Source organism: Camellia sinensis, chromosome 2, assembly GCF_055761805.1.
Source record: "Camellia sinensis isolate YWXY chromosome 2, ASM5576180v1, whole genome shotgun sequence".
Lineage (NCBI taxonomy): Eukaryota > Viridiplantae > Streptophyta > Magnoliopsida > Ericales > Theaceae > Camellia > Camellia sinensis.
The window spans coordinates 221,903,351-221,925,230 of record NC_138962.1 but is presented as its reverse complement, the minus strand read 5'-3'; the positions used below and the strand labels follow the sequence as shown (position 1 = coordinate 221,925,230).

Here is a 21,880-nt window from a genome sequence, read left to right as displayed (position 1 = left end):
GATGCATAACCTCATCGTGCCTTCTTTTTTCTTTACGAACAGTATTGGAGCTCCCCATGGTGAGGCACTTGGTCGAATGAAGCCTTTGTCCAGGAGTTCCTAGAGTTGGGTTTTTAGTTCCTTCAATTCCGTCAATGACATGCGGTAAGGAGTTTTGGAGATTGGTTGTGCATTGGGTTGAGTGTCGATGGTGAACTCGATTTCTCGATCAACTAAGGTACCAGGTAAGTCTTTAGGGAAAACATTAGGAAATTCTCGAACGACCGGTATTGAATCGAGTGTTGGGTTTATTTGTTGAGCGTCAACCACATAACAAATACAACCACCACAACCTTTTCTCAAAATTTGATGGGCTATCACGGAGGATATCATATACGGAGGGGTAGAAACTCCAGTTCCTTCGAAAACCAGCTCGCGTTGGTCGGGTAACCGAAGAAAGATCTTTTTGGTCGTACAGTCTATAGAGGCATGGTTGGCAGCAAGCCAATCCATCCCTAAGATTATGTCGAAGCTACTAATGCAGAGTGGAATTAGATCTACATACAAGGTTTCATCCTTTAAGGATATAACACAAGACTTGTATACCTTTGTACTAAGTGCGGTGACACCAAATGGAAAAGCCACAGATAATGCATATCCCAATGGTTCAGGTGTTGATGTTAACTTGGAAACAAAGTGTGGTGCCACAAACGAATGAGTGGAACCAGAGTCAAAGAGAACACGAGCTAAGTGACCACAGACAGAAAGTGTACCTGTCACAACGTTCTCCGTAGCATTGGAGTTTCTAGGTACTAACGCAAAAGCTCTTACTTGGCATCCCTGTTCCTTCTTCCCTCCTGTGGCGGTTTCTAGTTTCTGAGCTAGTTTAGAGGTACTTATCACAGAGTTGGTGAATTTCGGGCAGTTTTTCATTAAATGGCCAACTTGGCCATATCTATAACATGCTCTTATTAACCGAAAGCACTGTCCCCTATGAGCCTTTCCGCAACTCCGACAATTTGGAATGGTGCTACCCTTGGGAATAGTAAAACCTTGGTTGGCCGAACCAGTTGAGCTAGTAGATCCAAAATTTACTTTCTTTGGTGGGGCTGCCTTTGATCCTCCGACTGGTTCCCAAAACCGTCTCTTTTGACCCATTTCACTGGAACGTGTGGTTTTAATTCCTTTTTCGGCGATATATGTTCGATCCACCACCTCTGCATAGGTTGGTAGTTTTAGAACCTCAAGCCTATCTTTGATTTCCGCATCTAATCCTGCTTCGAATTTCCTTGTTTTTCGGGCTTCTGTCGGAATAACATATGGTGCAAATCGTGCTAGTCGTGTGAACTTACTTTCGTACTCCGCCACCGACATTGTTCCTTGCCTCAAATGTAGGAACTCGGATGCCTTCTGCTCCCGTAGTGATTCTGGAAAATAATTTTCATAGAACACCTCCAAGAATCTCGCCCAAGTCACGATCTCTTCTTTTTCTAAGGTGACAAGCCACCATTCTTGCGCATCTTCCTTGAAGGTGAAAGTGGCGAAGGATACTTTCTGTTCTTCTGTGCAGGGTAAGGCACGAAAAATCTTCTCCATTTATTTAACCCAAGCTTCAGCTGTCAACGAATTTGAACCTCCTGTGAACGTGGAAGGATTCAGGTCTTGGAATTGTTTAATCGTAGTTGTCCTTTCTCGATGTTCTGGTGACCCATTGTTCTGCAAGGCTTGCAAGAAACTGGTAATAGCTCTCTTCACAATCCGTTCCATTGGATCGACTCCATTGGATGATGACCCGGTACCATTTCCATCGTTAGCCATAGCTATAAAACAATTTTAATAAACGGGATGCATGATTTCTATTAATTACCTAAATTAAAACATATTCACATAATCTATAAAACATTGATAATATATACATTATTCACAAAACACCGATTTTTAATTATGTATAATGGTGTTGGTACATTACTTTTAGTTATGTCAAGTTTAGTGCCTAACCCTTTATGACAAAACGGGTTAAAATTAGGTCATGGTCAGCTTGCTTAGACACCAAACAAAAGAAAAACACAAAAACAACAAAAGAAAGGATTTTGTTATTAGGATCTTAGGTTGAAAACAGTCATGGGTACTACAACTGCATGTGATGCTCAAACTCCCATCCGTTTTGCTCTATACCAAAACATCGCCATGCCACCTTCACTTGGTATATAGGGATGCCTGTCTCACAGTTGTCGTTCTATGATACGCATAGGTACCTCCACATACGTTGTAATGTCACCAAAGTCAACCGTCTGAGTGTCAATTAGGTTCTGAGGGGGAGGGATTCTTGCTTGAATGTGATCACTTAAGAAAGCATGCCCTCGTCGAGCCATAAACTCTGGAGGTAAAGGTGCTACTAAATAGCGAGGATATTCCTGACTTAGGGCCATGCCTACTACCCGTGTAGGTCCTAAAAACCTATCTAAGTTACTCATAGCGTCAACCCTCCACCACTGTGTGTCCACTGCTGTGGGGACAACCCTTAAGTATACTGGTCGGCCCATAAGTCGGTTGAGGATCGGGTTTGCCTGCCTAACTATTGCTTCAGAGTCTCCTATTTCCTCTGGTAAGTTTAGAACATAATTGTTATTTTCAAAAATTTCTTCAACGTCTGGGAGATCAGGCCCATACCAAAAAGAGTCGCCAAAGTTAAGTTCTGACATTGCCTGCACCACAGGATGCCCAACTTAGCTATAGAACCAAGAAAAGACTTATCACTATAAGGACTAAGGTAAGACTGTAAGGACTAAGGTAATTTTTTTTTTTAATTTATTTATTAAAACCATTGCTCTGATACCACTTTTGTCATGACCCATCTCGATGGCCAAGGCTGGATCGCGACTAGCTAATCCTAAAATCCCACAATTGTAATTCCAAGTAATTAATTTAAATAACGTAGCGAAATAAAATAAAGGAGGCAGAGTAATATCCAAAGCGTACATAGAAATTATTATTTATGTAACAATGTAACATCAGTCAGATAATGATTACAAGAAAAAAAAAAAACATGATATCCATAATAAATTTGAGGTTCTGATCCACAAGGTAAAACCATCATTCTTTAAATTTCTTCACCTGAAAGGGGTTTTAACAGCTATAAACACATGACAGAGTGAGAAATATTACACTGAGAGCATGAGGGTATAAAATCACCATGGATAATTATTTAGGCTAAAGATGAATAGTTTGATTATTATATAGCACAAATTTTTATAAACAAAATAATTATAACCACGGTACAGAATAAAACAGAGAGTCAATGGATCCATGACAAACAGAGGGTCACGAAGTGACTAATCAGAGGGCCAAAGGTTATTTAAGTCCCCCAAGGCATGGGACTGTCAGAGGGTCACTAAAGTGACAATTCAGAGGGCCAGTAATTATTTAAGTCCCCTAAGGCATGTGACCTCCATGGTGGTACTTATTTAAAACAAATATTTATAAAATCGTTGTCAAATATTTTCTAAAATTTGAACAAACATATCCATGGGTTTCAATTTAAACAAATAAAGTTTAGAAAATAATCCACGTAATTAAAACATTAACATAACCATAAAACATGATTTATATAAAAGAAATTTGTGATAACTCAAAACATTCGTAAAATATATTAAGGTAACTCAAGACATATATAAAACATATTATGGTGACTCAAGGTATAATATCACTCACTTAAATAGTAACTCCTATTCGTGCTCCCCTTCACTGCGTGCAGACTCTTTGCCCCCGATTACATTTGTTTTGTGTTTTTTTGTTTTCCTTGATTTCCTATTCACCTCAACTCCCCTATTTATACTAAGCCTCATACTTGCTCAGCAAGTACATAGGGTGACACGTTGCCCAAGCTAAGTCATTATGATGCTTATCCCTCAGATATGATATATGAACTTATCCCAAATGGATAAGTTTAATTAGTTTATTTATTTATTTATCTTTGGCCCAAATTCTAACATAATTAAACCATTAGATTACATTTTAGCACACGTCATTTAAATGTTTTCCTAGTATTTTTATTTTTATTATTTTTATTATTTATTTATTTTTGTAAATTAATTAACCAATTAGGGTGTCACACATTGTATATATATGAATGATTGTTTGGGAGAAGAAAGGGGATATGAACTCCATTATAATTAAGTTGGTCGGAGTGTTCTGGGTGAAAGTCTCGAAATTATACATAGGTGCCTAGCCCGTGGACGAAATATCCGTAAAATAGCAATTGTAGCATTTGTATAGCCTATGTTTACATGGGTCCTGTTTGACGGCTGCCCGCGGATGAAATATCTGTGAAATGGAAGTTTGAAGCGTTTATGTGTATGTGTTGTATGGTTTGAAAACCATTGAATTGTAACCTCAGTGTGGTTGTTGAGAAATAATGAAATCGACTCATTTATTGGAATGGATTGAAGGGAAATGAAATGAAATGTAACTTGGTGTTCTATGACTATATAAAATGTGAGCAATTTACTTCCGGTATTGTAAAAGCACATTGCCTTTATACCATTTTTAAACCTCATATACTGTATTAGATTATTCCTGCTGGGTTATGGCTCACCCTACTTGGGAAAAACATTTTCAGGTGCTAGTGATATGCCTCCGTCAAGGACTTAGCTTGGGAGGATTGTGGAGCTGAGAGCTCACATTTGTTTATTTGTATTTATTTGCCTTTTGTACAAGCCTAGGGCTTTATCTGTATTGAGCCTCTGATTTTTTTTGTTGTAACCAAGCATTGTCTTGGAAAGTTGTAAACCCGTAGGGCATGTTTAACTATTTATCTTTCTTCCTCTCTTTTAATTAGAAACATATACTATAGATTCAAGGTTAGGCTTTATGAATGTATGATGCATATGTTTCTCTTTTGTATATCATATCGAATTAATGGAAGATAACTTTATTATTGTTGTTAACATATAATGCTTGGTGGGTGGATTATTGTATTATTTTTGGGGCGTGACATATATTGGGCATGGATTGGTTGACAAAATATTGTGCAACTATTAATTACGTGAATAAAACTGTTTTGTTTCGACCACCTGGTATGCTTGAGTTTATATTTGTTGGAAATTGGGTAATTTCTCCACCGTATTTGATTTCTTTTGTGACAGCCAGGAAATTATCACAAAGAGGGTGTCGGGGTTATTTATGTTGCGTGTTGATTGTGACTTCTAATAGTCCTACTGTAGAGAAAATCTCTGTAGTAAATGAATTTTCTGATGTATTTCCAAATGAATTGCCAGGAGATTTAATTGATAGAGAAATTGAGTTTACTATTGATGTTGTACCTGGAACACAACCGATTTCTAAAACTCCATATAGAATGTCAACTTTTGAACTGCAAGAATTGAAAACTCAACTTCAGGAACTGTTAGACAAGAAGTTTATTCGCCCGAGCACTTCACCTTGGGGTGCTCTAGTTTTTTTTGTTAAAAAGAAAGATGGGTCCTTGAGATTATGTATAGATTACTGGGAATTGAATAGAGTAACTATCAAGAACAAATATCTACTGCGCCGAATAGATGATTTGTTTGACCAACTCCAGGGAGCCCAAGTCTTTCAAAAATTGACCTTAGATCCGGATACCACTAATTGAAAGCTAAAGCAGAAGACATAGAGAAAATCGCCTTCCGGACTAGATATGGGCACTATAAGTTTCTAGTGATGCTGTTTGGGGTAACTAATGCACCTGCAACTTTTATGGACCTAATGAATAGGGTGTTCAAACAATTTCTTGATGTTTGTTGTTATTTTTATTGATGATATTTTGATTTATTCCAAAAGCAGGGAAGAACATGAAAATCATCTGAAAATTGTGCTACAGACCCTGAGAGAAAAGAAACTTTATGCAAAATTTTCCAAATGCGAATTCTAGCTTGATTGTGTGACTTTTTTAGGCTATGTGATCAATAAGGATGGCATATCAGTTGACCCACAAAAGATTGAAGCTATTGTAGAGTGGCCAAAACCGGAAAATGTATTTGAAGTTAGAAGTTTTCTGGGGCTTGCTGGCTATTATAGGAGATTTGTGAAAGACTTCTCCAAACTTGCCATGCCACTGACACAGTTGACACAGAAAAATGTGCCGTTTGATTGGAATGATCAAAGAGAGTCCGCCTTTCAAGAGTTGAAAACCAGGTTAGTAACTGCACCAATTTTAATTTTACCCAATGGTACTGATGAGTTTCAAATTTACAATAACGTTTCACATAAAGGGTTGGGATGTGTACTAATGCAAAATGGTAAGGTGATTGCTTACGCTTCTCGGCAACTCTGTCCACATGAAAAGAACTATCCGACCCACAACCTTGAACTAGCAGCTGCAGTGTTTGCTTTGAAAATTTGGCGACACTATCTGTATGATGTGACTTATGAGGTGTATACCGATCATAAAAGATTGAAATATTTTTTCACCCAAAAATAATTGAATATGAGATAGAGAAGATGCTTAGAGTTGATTAAAGATTATGACTTGCAAATTCTGTATCATCTGGGAAAGGCAAATACCATTGCTGATGCTCTGAGTTGGAAATCAATTGGGAGTTTGTCATGTTTACTCACTGGTCAGAAAAGAATTGTTATGTAACTTAGAAAGAAATGAGATTGAAATTATGTTGCGAGAACAAGGTGGAGTCTTAGCTGCCATTTCTGCCCAACCTGCCATACTTGAAGAAATTAAAGAAAGGCAATTGCAGGATGAATTTTTGAAGAAGATTGTTGATGAAATTGACTCAAAACCAAGGCCAAGATTTGTGTTTGGGAACAATGTGTTGAAATTTTAGAATTGACTTTGTGTGCCGGATTGTCTGGATTTGAGAAAACGTGTTATGACTGAAGCTCACAATCCACAGTTTACTATGCACTCGGGAAACACCAAAATTTACAAGGATTTGAAACAGAATTTTTTGTGGCCTGGAATGAAGAAAAGCATTGCTGATTTTGTGGCTAGATGTTTGCATTGCCAACAAGTTAAAGCTAAACATCAACAGCCCACTGGGTTGCTTCAGCCGCTTCTAATACCAGAATGGAAATGAGAGCACATTATTATGGACTTCATTGTGGGATTGTCTCGCTCCTCTTGAGGTATGGATTCTGTTTGGGTCATTGTAAATCATTTAACTAAATCTACCCACTTTTTGCCTATCAAATCTTTGTATAATGCTGATAAATTGGCTAACATCGATGTGAATCAGATAGTAAGATTGCATGGTGTGTCAGTATCTATTGTGTCTAACAAAGATCCTAAGTTCACTTCAAGATTCTGGCAGAGTCTACAGTAAGCTTTGGGAATTGAGTTAAGACTGAGCAGTACATACCACCTACGGACAGACGGTCAGTCAGAAAGGACGATATAGACGTTGGAGGATATACTTAGAATGTGTGCCCTACATTTTCAAGGGAATTGGGAAACCTACTTACCATTGGCTAAGTTTGTGTACAACAACAGTTATCATTCAAGTATTGGCATGGCTCCTTATGAAACGGTGTATGGTAGGAAATGCTGATCTTCGATTTGCTAGGCCGAAATAGGTGATAGACCTTTGTTAGGACCGGAACTTGTGCAAGAAACCACTAAAAACGTGAAATTGATTTAACAATGATTGAAAACTACACAAAGTTGCCAAAAGAGTTATGTGGATGTTCGAAGAAGAGACAAGGAATGTGACGTTGGCAATCATGTGTTTATTAAAGTAACTCATATGAAAGGGCAAACTCGGTTTGGTGTAAAGGGCAAGTTAGCACCGAGATATGTTGGGCTACATGAGATTTTAGAGAAAATCAACGCAGTGACGTATTAGGTAGCCTTATCACCGATCCTGGAACATATACACAATGTTTTTCATGTCTTAATGCTGCGAGGATATTTGAGAGATCCGTTCCATGTGATTGAACCAACTCATGTGCTCTTGAAAGATGACTATACGTACGAAGAGAGGCCAATTCAGATCGTGAACCGCCGAATCAAAAGATTGAGGAACAAAGAAATACCATTGGTAAAAGTGGATTGGCAAAATCACGGAGGGACCTATGCAACTTGGGAGACAGAGGAAGATATGATGAGAAGATACCCTGATTTGTTTCTTTTGGGCCCGATGTTCTTCCAAAATGAAGGTAATTCAAGTTTGGAGGACCAAACTTTTTAAGGGGGGAAGAATATAACAACCCCGACCTATGATTAGTTGTTAAACCATGATTAATTATGCCTAATGAGTAATTAAGATGAAATTCTGAATTAATTTCATATGTGTTGCATTATTTGTGTTTTTATATTTTTATCGTAGGAATATCTGTTTGAGATTCTATTATATTTTGCGAATTGAAGGCTTTATCGGCATCCGATCATGAAATTGACTTGGTATATGTGTTATGTGGAATTTGTAGAATTTTATGGTAGGTTTAATTAAAATTCGATTCGGAACGATTAAATTAAAATATAATAATTGCCATTACTTAGCTTAATCCAAACTTACTTAAAGCCCCCTAATCAAGCCTATTTAGGGCCACTTCTTGCACTATAGATACTTTAGAATCTTGTTTCATCATTCTTGAGACTCCAAATGAGAGAGAGATGGGGGAATAGAGTGTGAGAGTTGAATTCAAGAAGGAAATAGAGGACTTGCTAGAGCATTCAAGGGAATTGGCTTCGAACCTTAGTGAATTCACCTTATAGAGCTTAATTGAGAAGTTGAGGTAAGGATTCAACACCTAGACTAAATAATTATGATGTCTAGACCATGAATTCAAGAGGATTAAGTTAAGTTAAGCAAGAATTGAGCTAATGAGTTGGTAGAAAGATCATATCATACATGCATGTATAATTCCTTACACTTTGAGTTTAATTGTTAAGAATTCTTACATGCATGCCCTAATTCTACCTTATTTTTGAGAATTTACCATGTTTTTCATCAATCTACCTTAGTTAATCATGATTGGGAAGCCTTAAACTCAATCCATTACTTACACGTTATGCTTTCAAAGTTTTGAGTTTGAATTTGCACAATTGACATGCCTTTGGACTTTGATTTCGCGAAACGATTTTCAATTCTCAATGTTTTACAAGTTTGAGCTTGTTTTCTCACATTTTGGGGCCCAAAAGTTGTATTTTGAGACTTTGGATTCGAGTTTTGAGCTTGAGAGCAAATTTGAAAATTCCAGAATTCTGCTCGAGTGACCACCTTAATTTTTGTATTTCCGCTTGAGCAACAAATAGGTTACTCGAGCGTGAAATGCATGTTCCTAGAAGTTTACCATTTTTGCAGACTACTTGAGTGATAAGAGTTGCGTTTGATGAAGACCTCAGTCTCATGCTCAAGCAACCGTCGAGCATGCGTTGAGCGGAAAAATCAAATAATCAGTACTTTTGCAAAGTTTACACACCGCTCGAGCTAAGGAAGTTGCGCTCGAGCGACCACTCACATGTTTGGACATTCGCTCGAGTGAGACCCCTGTTTCTAGCATATTTGACTAAGTGTTTTCAAGTACATGTTAGCATCCTCAATGCATCCTAAGTATTCCTAAACCAAGATTAAGACATAATAATGAGGATAAAACTTAGAAACACACTAAGAACGAAACGTAATGAGTTAAACATATTATGAGCATGTGTTTCAATATGTATCTGCTATGTGTTTGTGTAGGTCACGCGCCATAGACTATCCGAATTGCTCGCTTTCTCTATTTTGCTATCAGAGCCATCTCTGAGTAATAACTCTGTAAAGTTATGTTTGACTTTAATTATTTTCTGATGGTATATCAGTTTTCTGAAATACTATATTTTGTATGAATGAATGATTGTCCAAATTTCTAAAATGTATTCGTGGCATCCTTAGCATCATATGATATGCGTCCCTTTATGGGTCATCGAAATATCTTTATGGTCGTCCCTTTATAGGTCATTGGAAACGTCTATGTGCACATGAGTAATTGGAATGCCTTTATGGCCATCCTAAATATGGATCATCGAATTTGTTAATGCTAATGGATATACCACGTACTATCATGTGAAATGTATGAACTTTGGATACGAATTTGATTATATATATGAATTTGTTTCGGCTTTGACATCCGATTATGTACAAGACTCTGTTTCTGTATGGACATCATTCAGTAAAACCTTTTACTCTGTTATTATTCACTAGGCTTCCACTCACTATTTATATTATGTATGTAGGTGAGTAAGTGCGTGATCAGGCCTAAGCTACAACCTGGAGAGTTTTGTTTTGTCAGCCAGCCACCGTGTCTCCCAGGAAGGTTCCCGTTGGAAAAGTCAAGCTTTGTGCATCATGTGAAGAATGTTTTTGTTTTGTTTTTGTCTCACTGTAATTTGGGCTAAGTCCCTTATGACACTATCTGTATGGTGGTGTATGATGTATGGAAATTTGATAACATATATATAAGTTTTAAATTTTCTATCTCGTGTATATCTACACAGTTCTATGGACATTGTATTTCATATATTTGCTTCCGCAGTCCCTTATAATTTGTTATTCTATTCAAAGGCCTTTGATAATCCCAAGATTACTGGCCGATTACAATGTTAAACCCATAGGGGCGGGTTTGGATTGTGACAGCATGGGTGATATTCTATTAATAATGTATAAAAATGTGGTAATTGTAGCAATACTGAAAAAATATATCAAAATATTTATAAATAAATTTGTTAATCTGTGTCCCCAGAACACATGAGAGTATATAATTTTGTTAAACACCTTAACGTGCGTATTGAAACTCTAATTCTTATGACATTATCTCCACTTTAATTACAGTTCATAGAACTATCATTAAAAGTGACTCTTATAAAATTATTATTGTTTCTCAAACAAATTAAAAACAATGTTTTGAAAATTCTTCAATCCTTCAAATTTATAAGTGCTCAATATGGGGAATTTATATACAAAATGATGCAATTAAAATTTATTATTCAAAAAATATATCTATTACAACGATAAATTTATTATTTATTTTCATACAAAATTAAAAAAACAGAGATTTGCACATGCTTAAGAGCAAAGATTTCACCCTTCAATTTATTAAAGTGTTCAATATACAAAATTTGTACATGTAATTCTATATTATTTAAAATAAGAGTGTCCATTAAAATGATAAGTTTATTATTCCTTTCCCGAAACAAATTAAAAAACAAAGGTTTGCAAATACTTTAGAGCTAAGATAGATTTTAAATGCTCAAACTATTGTTTTGACCCTCCAAGTATGTAAGTTCAATATTTGCATTGGAGTTATTATTTTAACAAGATTGTATATTAAAATATCATTTAGGCTTGGTTTGGAAACATATTATTTTAGTAACTTCAGGTATGCAAGTTCAATATTTGCATTGATGTTTTGGGTCAGTGAGCTCGACAACGGTTCCAAGGGGGCCGGTCTCGTATCTATCGGTTTGAAGCTATGTGGCTTCGAGATAGTCAATGTGAAGCTAATGTTTCAGCATGGTGGAGCCGTTCTGGGGGGGATATGGTGGAAGCCTTGCGATCTTCCATTGATGGGTTGGGCTCAAGGCTTATGAGATGGAGTAATTCAGCTTTTGGTGTAATTCCCAATCTAATTCGGCATAAGGAAAAATTATTATAGAGGCTGGATAATTTATCTCACATGGATGCTTCGGAGGTATTGGAGCATGCAGTGCTACGTCGCGATATTAATGAGCTCCTTGAGAGGGAGGAAGTTTTTTGGTTCCAACGAGCTCGTGCAAATTGGATCAAGGCTGGTGACCGCAATACTTCATTTTTCCATGCAAAAGCATCTCAGTGGCAGTCTAAGAAGAGGATTGATGGGATGGAAAACTCGGATGGGGTTTGGTGTTCGGAGCCCGCACAGGTGGAACAAATTGTGGTGGATTATTTTGAACACTTGTTTACGGCGTCCCAGCCTCGGGAGATGGCCATTGTTTTAAACTCTCTTGATAATCGGGTGTTACCGGCCCAAAATGAAGTTCTTTCCCAAATGTTTACTATGGCACTCAATAAAATGCATCCGACTAAAGCTCCGGGCCCCGATGGTAAACCGGCTCTATTTTTCCAGCGTTTCTGGGATGTTGTCGGCTCTCAAGTTACTCGTACAATTCTTGCCATTCTGAATGGGTCTCAATCGGTAGGTGGTTTCAATGACACCTTTATTGTTCTTATTCCGAAGGTTAAGAGTCCTACGAATATGACGGAATTTAGGCCTATCAGTCTGTGTAATGTGGTGTATAAAATTGTGAGTAAAGTTTTGGCGAATCGATTAAAGAGGTTATTACCATTGCTCATCTCCCCAACTCAAAGTGCTTTTGTGGGCGGTCGTCTAATCACGGATAATGTATTGACTGCCTTTGAGATATTCCATCATATGAAGAATAAACGGCAAGGTAATAGGGGGCATTTTGCATTGAAACTGGATATGAGTAAGGCTTACGATTGTATTGAGTGGGATTTCTTAGCACGGACTCTGCAAACTATGGGGTTTGCTCCACATTTTCGGACATTGATTATGGACTGTGTGCAGACGGTGTCTTTTTCGGTTCTTTTGAATGGGAAGCCTACCAGATCTTTTCGACCAAGTAAGGGATTGCGACAAGGGTGCCCGTTGTCACCATATTTATTTGTGCTTTGTGCAGAGGGACTATCATCTCTCATTCTGCGGGCTGAATTGAATGGGGCTCTTAATGGAATTTCGGTTTGTCGTGGTAGCCCGGTGGTCTCTCATTTGTTTTTTGCTGATGACAGCCTGCTTTTTGGCTCGGCCTCTCATGCCAATGTGAATGTGATGAAGTCGATTATTCAGGTTTATGAGCAGGCATCGGGCCAGAAAATTAATCTCATCAAATCAGCGATTACATTTAGTTCAAATGTTTTGGCCGAATTGAGGGATGAAATTCGCGGCATTTTGGGGGTTGGCATTCTGGCCACATCTGGTAAGTATTTGGGGTTGCCTTTTCTAGTGGGCAGATCTAAAAGAGATGTGTTCAATTTTGTGAAGGATAGGGTTTGGCAGCGACTTAATGGATGGAAGGAGAAATTCCTTTCAGCGGCTGGGAGAGAGGTGTTGATTAAAGCTGTTGCCCAGGCTATCCCCACTTATGCGATGGGTTGTTTTCAATTACCCGCTGGTTTGTGTACTGAAATTAATTCTATGATTAGTAATTTTTGGTGGGGCCAAAGGGAGGACTCCCACAAGATTCATTGGAAGAACTGGAAATTTATGTGTGGGCCTAAGAGTCAAGGGGGCATGGGCTTTCGGAGTTTGCACGCGTTTAATAGGGCTTTTCTTGCCAAACAAAACTCTATCATTGCGAGAATTTATAAGGCTAAGTATTTTCCCAGGACTGGTTTCTTGGGGGCTGCTCTTAGGGCTAATCCTTCGTTTACATGGCGAAGTATTTGGCAGTCAAGGGAGTTACTTAATGCTGGGTTGAGATGGCGGATAGGGGATGGTAGCAGGGTCAGAATTTGGGGGGACCATTGGCTTCCACGGCCATATTCTTTTCGAGTGGTTTCTCCTCCGCCAACTGCTGAGTCATCCTTGATGGTCAGTACCTTAATTAATCGGGATCTGAAATGTTGGGATTTGGCTGGGGTCGGTCAGAGTTTGCTTCCTTTGGATGCTGAGGTTATAGCTAGCATTCCTATTTGTCCATCTTTGCCACCAGATGTGCAGGTTTGGCATTTTTCTAAATCGGGTCAATTTACGGTTAAATCTGCATACCATCTTCAGATGGTGTTGGATTCAATTCATATGCAAGTGGGGAGTTCGGATAACGGAGCATCAGGAGGGGTTGTGTGGCAGGGTATATAGAAGTTGAGGTTACCAAATAAAATTAAGATCTTCGCTTGGAAAGCCTGTAACAACATCTTGCCTGTTTGTGTGGTCTTGACCAGTCGTAAGCTTCCTATTTCTGAAATCTGTAATTTGTGTGGACAGACTGCAGAAACTTTGATACATTGTCTATGTTATTGTGCGGTTGCTGCGGCAGTATGGCGCACAAGTTCGTTGAGTTTTGTCACTCAGCTTGGCAATTTCTCTTATTTTTTGGATTGGTTGGTGGCGATTAGGGCCCATGGTGAAGAGGATGTGGTTTGTTTGTTTGTTGCTCTCTGCTGGGGAATTTGGACATCTCGGAATCAAGCAATTTTTGCAGGAAAAGCTTCTACCGCAATGGATATAGTTGGTTTTGTCTCGGAGCTCGTGGCAGAGTTTGGTGTGTCCCAGGGCTTGGTTCATGGTACTAGACAGAGACCTGAGGTAGGATTGTGGAAGGCCCCTTGCTCGAGATGGTGTAAAGCTAATTTCGATGGGGCGTGGTTTCGAGAGCTCCAATGTCTTGGGATAGGGGTGATAGTTCGAGATGATTGTGGGAAGGTTATTGCTGCATGTTCGAAGCAGGTTCCAAGCTGGGCTGATACAGATGTTGCGGAGGCCTATGCTGCGTTATCGGCAGTGCAATTTGTGCGAGAATTGGGTCTGTCAGCTATTTATTTAGAAGGGGACTCCAGTTTGATCATCAAGGAGATTCAATTGGGGGTTGCTTCCTTATCACCTTTTGGGCATTTGATTTCTGCAATTATAAATGAGTTAAGCTCCTTTTCTCAGTATAAGATTTCCCATGTTCACCGAGAGGGAAATTTTGCAGCGTACTGTCTTGCTCGCATGGCTGTGCACTCTGCTGCCGCTCGTATTTGGATGGAGGCCAGCCCTCCTGCTATCTCGCTGATAGTTGCCCAGGAGGCCTCTTGCCCTCCTTAGTTTTGTTTGGAGTTTTACTCCCTTCTAAAAAAAAAAAAAAAAAAAAAGAGAGGTTATTTTTAGTAATTTTTAACTTTTTATAAAAAGATGAGCATAATAATAAAGAGAGTTGTGTGACAGTTTATGCTAACTTTCTGATTTTTTAACTAAAATTTCAAATTGCCAAATAAGGCCTTGATTACAAAAATATAATGTTATTTTTAAAAAAATTATATAAGAACTTTTTATTTATTTATTAAAATGCTATAAAGGACATATGTCTTTTTATTGTTAGGGTCTCCAACAGCTTTTTGTCCCATATAAAATGAACACTGTCAAAGAATTTTGACCTACAAGAGATAATTATATTGTTATCATCAAAATTAGTGCCATTAGGGTTAAAATTGAAATTAATGACATATTATCATTAAAATATAGTAAATTATACTTACTTTTGTCTCTTGAAATTTAAAAAAAATATATTATAATTTTTAACATAATTACATTGAGTTTTTTTGAGATTTTAATTCATATAACACATAATCTCATTCTCATTAACAATTTCTTAGTTATATAGATGAAAAAAATAATATTGCCATACCTTTTACATGAAAATGTATAGTTTATGTTATTTATCTTTGTGTTTTTACACCATGTGTATTAGTTTATGTCCATTTAACCTTACGAATAGTGGTATTAGTGTAATTATATTAAATTTGTGAAATTTATTGCATATTTTTAAAATTTCAAAAGGGGTCAATATAATTTACTCTTAAAAAAATTTACACAAAACATGATTTATTAAAGGAAAAATCACAAGTATAGTGTGGAAGCGAGAAAAGATTAACCTCATCATATTCTTTGTTAGCTTAATTTTTTTTTCTTAAACGTATCTTGAGATGATAAAACGACTTATTACAAGGCTTCATAAATAAAATGATTAAAATATCCTCATTAGAATAATTTATTATATCCTTTTTTTTTTACATAAAATGTACAATAATATTATATGCACCAATTAGTATATTAATTAGTATATTAACAGATGATATTGCATAATTTTAGAAATTTTGAATTTTTGTAATTTGTATAATGGATGAGATCATAAATTTGAAGTGATAATATTATAGTATATATTGGTACAGTAATTGATATACCATTTGGTGCATGTAGCACCATCGTAAAATGCATGAAATTTATTAAAATTAATGTTCTTATTATCGTTTTGAACTTCTTTGGACGTGTGAAAAAAACAAAAAAAAAGATTTTGTTATGCATTAAACCCACTTAACTACGTCCACTACTAAAGAAAAAAAAAAAACCCAGCTGTAAATATATTTTTCTAAAAATTAGAATACCCTTTTCTCGATTTTTTTATATTTTACCATTATATACTTTTTATAATGAAGTTTTAATTTTTTAAATTTTTTTTATCATAAAAATAAATGTCTTTATTTTTAAATGACATTTCGTGAATTTTCTTTTTTAAAATATAAGGTGTATTGAGAGTAAATTACAATCTTAAATAATTTAATAGCCGTTAGAAATGATTTTGAAAGTTTTGGAAAAAACAGAATTTTTCCTCAACTTTGGTCTAATTTTTAGGTGGGACCCATGTGTCGAATTTCGCGGGTCTAAATGGTAACGCATTCGATGTCGTGTTGCGATTCACGTGTTATATTTGGTTGCTCAAAACCATTATCAGGTAAATGAAAAATTGAAGCCAAAAAGAGCTCCATGGAAATGGTATTTTTGGTGAAATTTTCTAAATGTTTGGTTTAAGGCTTGTCCCACATTGATTTTGTAGACAAATTTTGAGTGGGTTTATAAGGCATGAGATTATAAATTGGAGAAGGCCCCAAGGGACACCCCAAGTTTGTAGAAGGGAAAGGTTATGGGCACATTGGGTTAGACCCATTGGACCCAAAAATAACCACATGCGCGCGCCGCTGTCTGCCTGGTTGAGCTGGGCTTGGGCTTGGGTGCGTGGTGTGAGGTTTGGTTAGGCTTGTCCGGCCCAATACTAATTATTTTTTGGGCCAAAAACATTTTAAATTAATTTTATTTTTGAAAAAAAATATGTCCAGTTTTTCCCACCTGAACAGATTCAATTTCTGTTTAAATTTAAACCCAACAGGTTCCAATTTGTTTGAAATAAAACCAAACAGATTCAATATTTGTTTGAATTTCAAGCCAAACAGTGCCTTAACTGTTTTATCTGTCCCGAACAAATTTAATACCTGTTCAAACAGGTTTTGTACCTGTTAAATTTAAACCAAACAGCCACCAATCATCTATAAATAAAACAAGTCCCTCATTTGTTTTTCTACTCCAATTTTCGTTCTTCTTTGTTGCCTTTAATCTCTACATTTTGTTGCATTAATTTGCGGTAAGAAAGAGTATATACATAAAGTGTATTCGTTGTGCGAATAATTTGTAGTATTGCAATTATTCGTTATTGATCATTTTATCCTGGGAGACAGACGTCCACAAATCTGAAAACACTACGGAGAGGACGAATCAGTCTTAAGGACAAAGTGTTAAACACTGGACTTGATCAAAAATTTGCTCAAGAAATTAATCAAGTAAGTTATTAAGTTATTTTCTGGTTTATTATTTATTTATATCAGATTTTGATTTTGTTTTTTGCAACAAAATAAAAATCTATTTTTATTTATTTATTTTATTTTCTAGTTTGGTTTTTGTAATCAAACATTCTCCCTCATTTCATTTATTTCTTTTGTTTGTTGTTAAGTACACAAACTTAATTTATTCAGAAATTGTATTTATTTTTCTGTGTTTTCACAAAGTGATATTCTGGTTGGAAAATACAAATAGTAGTAATATATTGTTTGACAAATAGTAATAATATACTATTTATTTTCTTTGACAACTAGTAGTAATATACTGGTGTCATTAACAATTGCAGAATATTAATTTGTGTTACAGAAAATTATTGTGGTGTTTTATTTTTCTAGTTTTAATAACAAGGAAAATAAAATTATTTTGTGTTATAATTTATTTTCTGATTTTAGTAACAAGAAAATTAATTTGTGTTTTAGTTTTTTCTGATTTTTGTAATTAGATATTATGACTGCTGAAAGTAGTACTCCAAATCTGATCGTTACAACGACTCCAGTCCCTATCCAGAACCATATTCAAGTTTCGATAAATCATGAAGAAAAATCGGAAAAATTTAATGGCATTGAGTTTAAGAGATGGCAGTAAAAAATGTTATTCTATCTTACAACTCTAAATTTGGCCCGGTTTCTCCATAAAGAGGCTCCAGTACTAAGAGAAAATGAAAGTGATCGGCAAGTTGTTGCCACTGTAGACGCTTGGAAACATTCCGATTTCCTGTGCAGAAACTACATCCTCAATGGCCTTGACAACGTGTTATATAATGTTTACAGCCCTCTGAAAATAGCAAAAGAATTATGAGATTTTTTGGAAAAAAAATACAAGACAGAGGATGTCGGCACAAAGAAATTTGTTGTCGGTAAATTTCTAGATTTCGTTATGGTAGACTCCCAAATCGTAATTTCTCAAGTTCAAAATTTTTAAATAATTTTGCATGATATTCATTCTGAAGGTATGTCTCTTAGCGAGTCTTTCCAAGTTGCTACTTTAGTGGAAAAGTTATCACCGGCTTGGAAAGATTTCAAAAATTATTTAAAATATAAACGCAAGGAGATGACCATGGATGAATTGATTGTAAGACTAAGAATTGAGGAAGATAATCGGAAGACTAAAAAAAAAAATGGTAAAAATCCCATTGAGTCCAAGGCTAATGTGGTTGAACAAGTGCACAAACCATATAACAAAAAGAGAAAGTTTACTGGAGATAGTCCTAAACACGGCGACAACAATGGCAATAAAAAGTTTAAAGGTAAATGCTATAACTGTGGCAAGACCGGACATTGAGCTTCTAATTGCCGCTGCCCTAAGAAAGATCGCGGAAGTACAAGCAAGAAGACTACCAATCAAGCCAATGTGACAAAATTAGATTACATATCTGACGGGGTAAATGACATCAACCTCTCTGCTGTGGTGTTTGAGGCTAATTTGGTTGGAAATCCCAAAGAATGGTGGGTTGACACTGGAGCAACTCATCACATTTGTGCAGACAAAAAGATTTTCACTACCTACAATGAGGCTGCATATGGTGAACAACTTTTTTATGGGAAATTCTTTTACTTTTATTGTGGCTGGATAAGGAAAAATGATCTTGAAGATGACATCAAGGAAAGAACTTGCCCTCAACAACGTACTGCATGTACAAGACATTTGGAAGAATTTAGTTTCTGGTTCCTTGTTAAGTAAAAATGGTTTTAGGCTTGTATTTGAGTATGATAAATTTGTATTAACAAAGAGTGATATGTATGTTGGTAAATGATACATGAGTGATGGTCTTTTCAAGTTGAATGTAATGACGGTTGCACCAAAACTTGCTATTAATAAGAATAACACATCTTTTGTTTATATTCTTGAGTCGAATTTATGGCATGGTAGATTAGGATATGTAAATTTTGATGCTTTACATAGATTAATTGGTTTGGATTATATACCAAACTTTGAAATTAATCCTAATCACAAATGTGAAATTTGTGTAAAAGCGAAACTAACTAAGGCTCCATTTAAATCGGTTGAAAGGAAAACCGAACCTCTAGAATTAATTCATATTGATGTATGTGATCTTAAATTTGTTCAAACTAGAGGAGGCAAAAAGTATTTTATAACATTTATTGATAATTGCACAAGATATTGTTATGTATACTTACTTAGAAGTAAAGATGAAGCCTTAGAAATGTTTAAACTCTACAAAACTGAAGTTGAAAATCAACTTGGTAAAACCATTAAAATGGTTAAAAGTGATAGGGGTGGTGAATATGATGCACCATTAAATGAATTTTACATACAACATGGCATTATTCACCAAACTACAACACCCTATTCTCCACAGCAAAATGGAATTGTTGAAAGGAATAATAGAACCCTAAAAGAAATGATAAATGCCATGTTACTAAGTTCAGGCTTACCGCAAAACTTGTGGAGGGAAGCAATATTGTCTGCTAATTATGTTCTTAACAGAATACCCCACAAGAAAACTAGCAGCACTCCTTATGAATTATAGAAATGTCGACCTCCTTCCTATAAATACTTAAAAATGTAAGGGTGTTTGGCAAAAGTTGAAGTTCCTATTCCGAAAAAGACAAAAATAGGACAAAAAACAGTGGATTGTGTGTTTATTGGTTATGCTTAGAATAATAGTGCATATCGATTTTTGATTTATAAATTAGAAATACTTGATATAAATGTGAACACTATTATAGAGTCACAGAATTCTGTATTTTTTGAACATGTCTTTCCTTACAAGAAAGGACAGGAATTAAGTTCACAGAAAAGAACTTATGATTGCACACAAAGTCAAGAGACTAATGACAATCAAACACAAGAGACTAGTAATGGTGTAGACATCCCTGAACGTCCCGGGAGGGAAATCCACCCCGTTTTGTTCATTGGGCTCACTACAGTTCAGGACTCAATGTCACGGTCCTGTATCTAATCTCGCAGAGTGCAATGCAAGACCGATGAAATCATCAAAGAGTCCAAATCCGGCAAATCATTTTTGGAAATAGATTTTTTAAAAGAAGTGCCAAACATGGACTGCTTTTCCAGATACAGAGTCGCCACCTAAATATTTTATTTTGAGAAATTTAGGAAACCCTGACTCGTTGCCTAAGGCCACGTGTCCGTCATCACCAAAGTTGCCTCGGCTCGGGAACTTGGGTACGATTGGGGAAGGTCACTTCGTGAGCACCCCCGCTCGCCCGATCAAAGATCGGTCTCTACTAACCATGATATCTAGTTTTGAAGACATTATGCGTTCTTATTCCGGTTATTAGCCTAGATTTACTATGTGATGCGCACAGCATACAAGTATAGACTGGATCGCCTGAATCGGAACGAAACATCTTATGTTTGTTTATTTTGAAAACGGTTTGATGGTACTACTCGCAAGTAGGCTAAAATGTGATTTGCCACCCTCAAGTGGGCTTAGAAAACAAGATGATTTGCCACTATCTAGTGGGCTTAAAACTCGCATTTAATGAATTGTTCCAATCCAAATAACCCAACCTTCACCCACAGGCATTCAGGCAGTTATATCATATAAGCAATTAGCCTCATGGTAAGCATGCTATCATGGCAGTCACTCACACGCATGCAAGGATGCTAAAGCATAAAACTTACCGAGTACTCCGAGCCAAAACAGAAACTAGTTAGAAATCCATGCATGATCCTAACTATACAAAAATGTCTAATAAAACACATGCTAAAACGCAACTACAATAGGCTCGGCTATTCTAAAGATGGCATATGAAATGCTACAACTAACAAGTATTCAACTCGGAATTGAAATACAATGCAGTTAGTATGGTGCGCCGAGCTCGGTACATGTAGGACAGATGAATGATGCAAACATGCAAGCATACTGTATGCTAATTGAAACATGCCCTAATCTAACCATCATAAGTAGGTAAATAAAAGGGAGAAAGACGTGGGGTTGGAAGACATACATCACACTTACGCACACTTATTACAACATTGCCCTTGCTCGGAGGGTCCGAAAGAATAATACAGTCCGAATGAATAATACAGTCCGAATAAATAGTACAGTCCGAATAAATACAAAACCCTAATTAATTAACAAATTAATCTAGGAAAGCAGGTAAATTGGCACGCAAATCCATGGACCGCCTCAGCTCTGTTCCAAATGATGCATGGTGCATGCTCGAGTTGCCTTGCGTAGAAATCCATTACGATGCCTTGGTTTGCCTCTGTTTGCAATTGTTTTCGGAATATTGCGCAATGCTCCAGAAGGCCGCTGATTTCTGATTTACTGCAACAGAGAGCAACAAAGGGGCATGGCAAAGTATTTCACATATGTATGCATGACTAGTCTTCAGGGAGTGTAGCCCTCGATCCTCGTGCCACCAATCACACATATCGATGCATGATGGCTGAGGAGCCGAATTGCACGACTCAATATGAGATGAATGCACATGAAAACACAACAAGACCTAAACTCCATCATGGGTAATCCAGAGTGTCGGTGACGGGGAATTGAGACACGTTCCGTCACTCGGAG

General features: G+C 36.6%; 1 protein-coding gene across 1 annotated transcript; it reads right to left on the bottom strand.

Moving 5' to 3' along the window:
- Positions 1 to 99: 99 nt before the first annotated feature.
- Positions 100 to 1,575, bottom strand: LOC114261264 (uncharacterized). Its single transcript, XM_082913443.1, has one exon. It carries the CDS (start codon positions 1,573 to 1,575, stop codon positions 100 to 102), a length of 1,476 nt encoding a protein of 491 aa, XP_082769569.1.
- Positions 1,576 to 21,880: the final 20,305 nt, after the last annotated feature.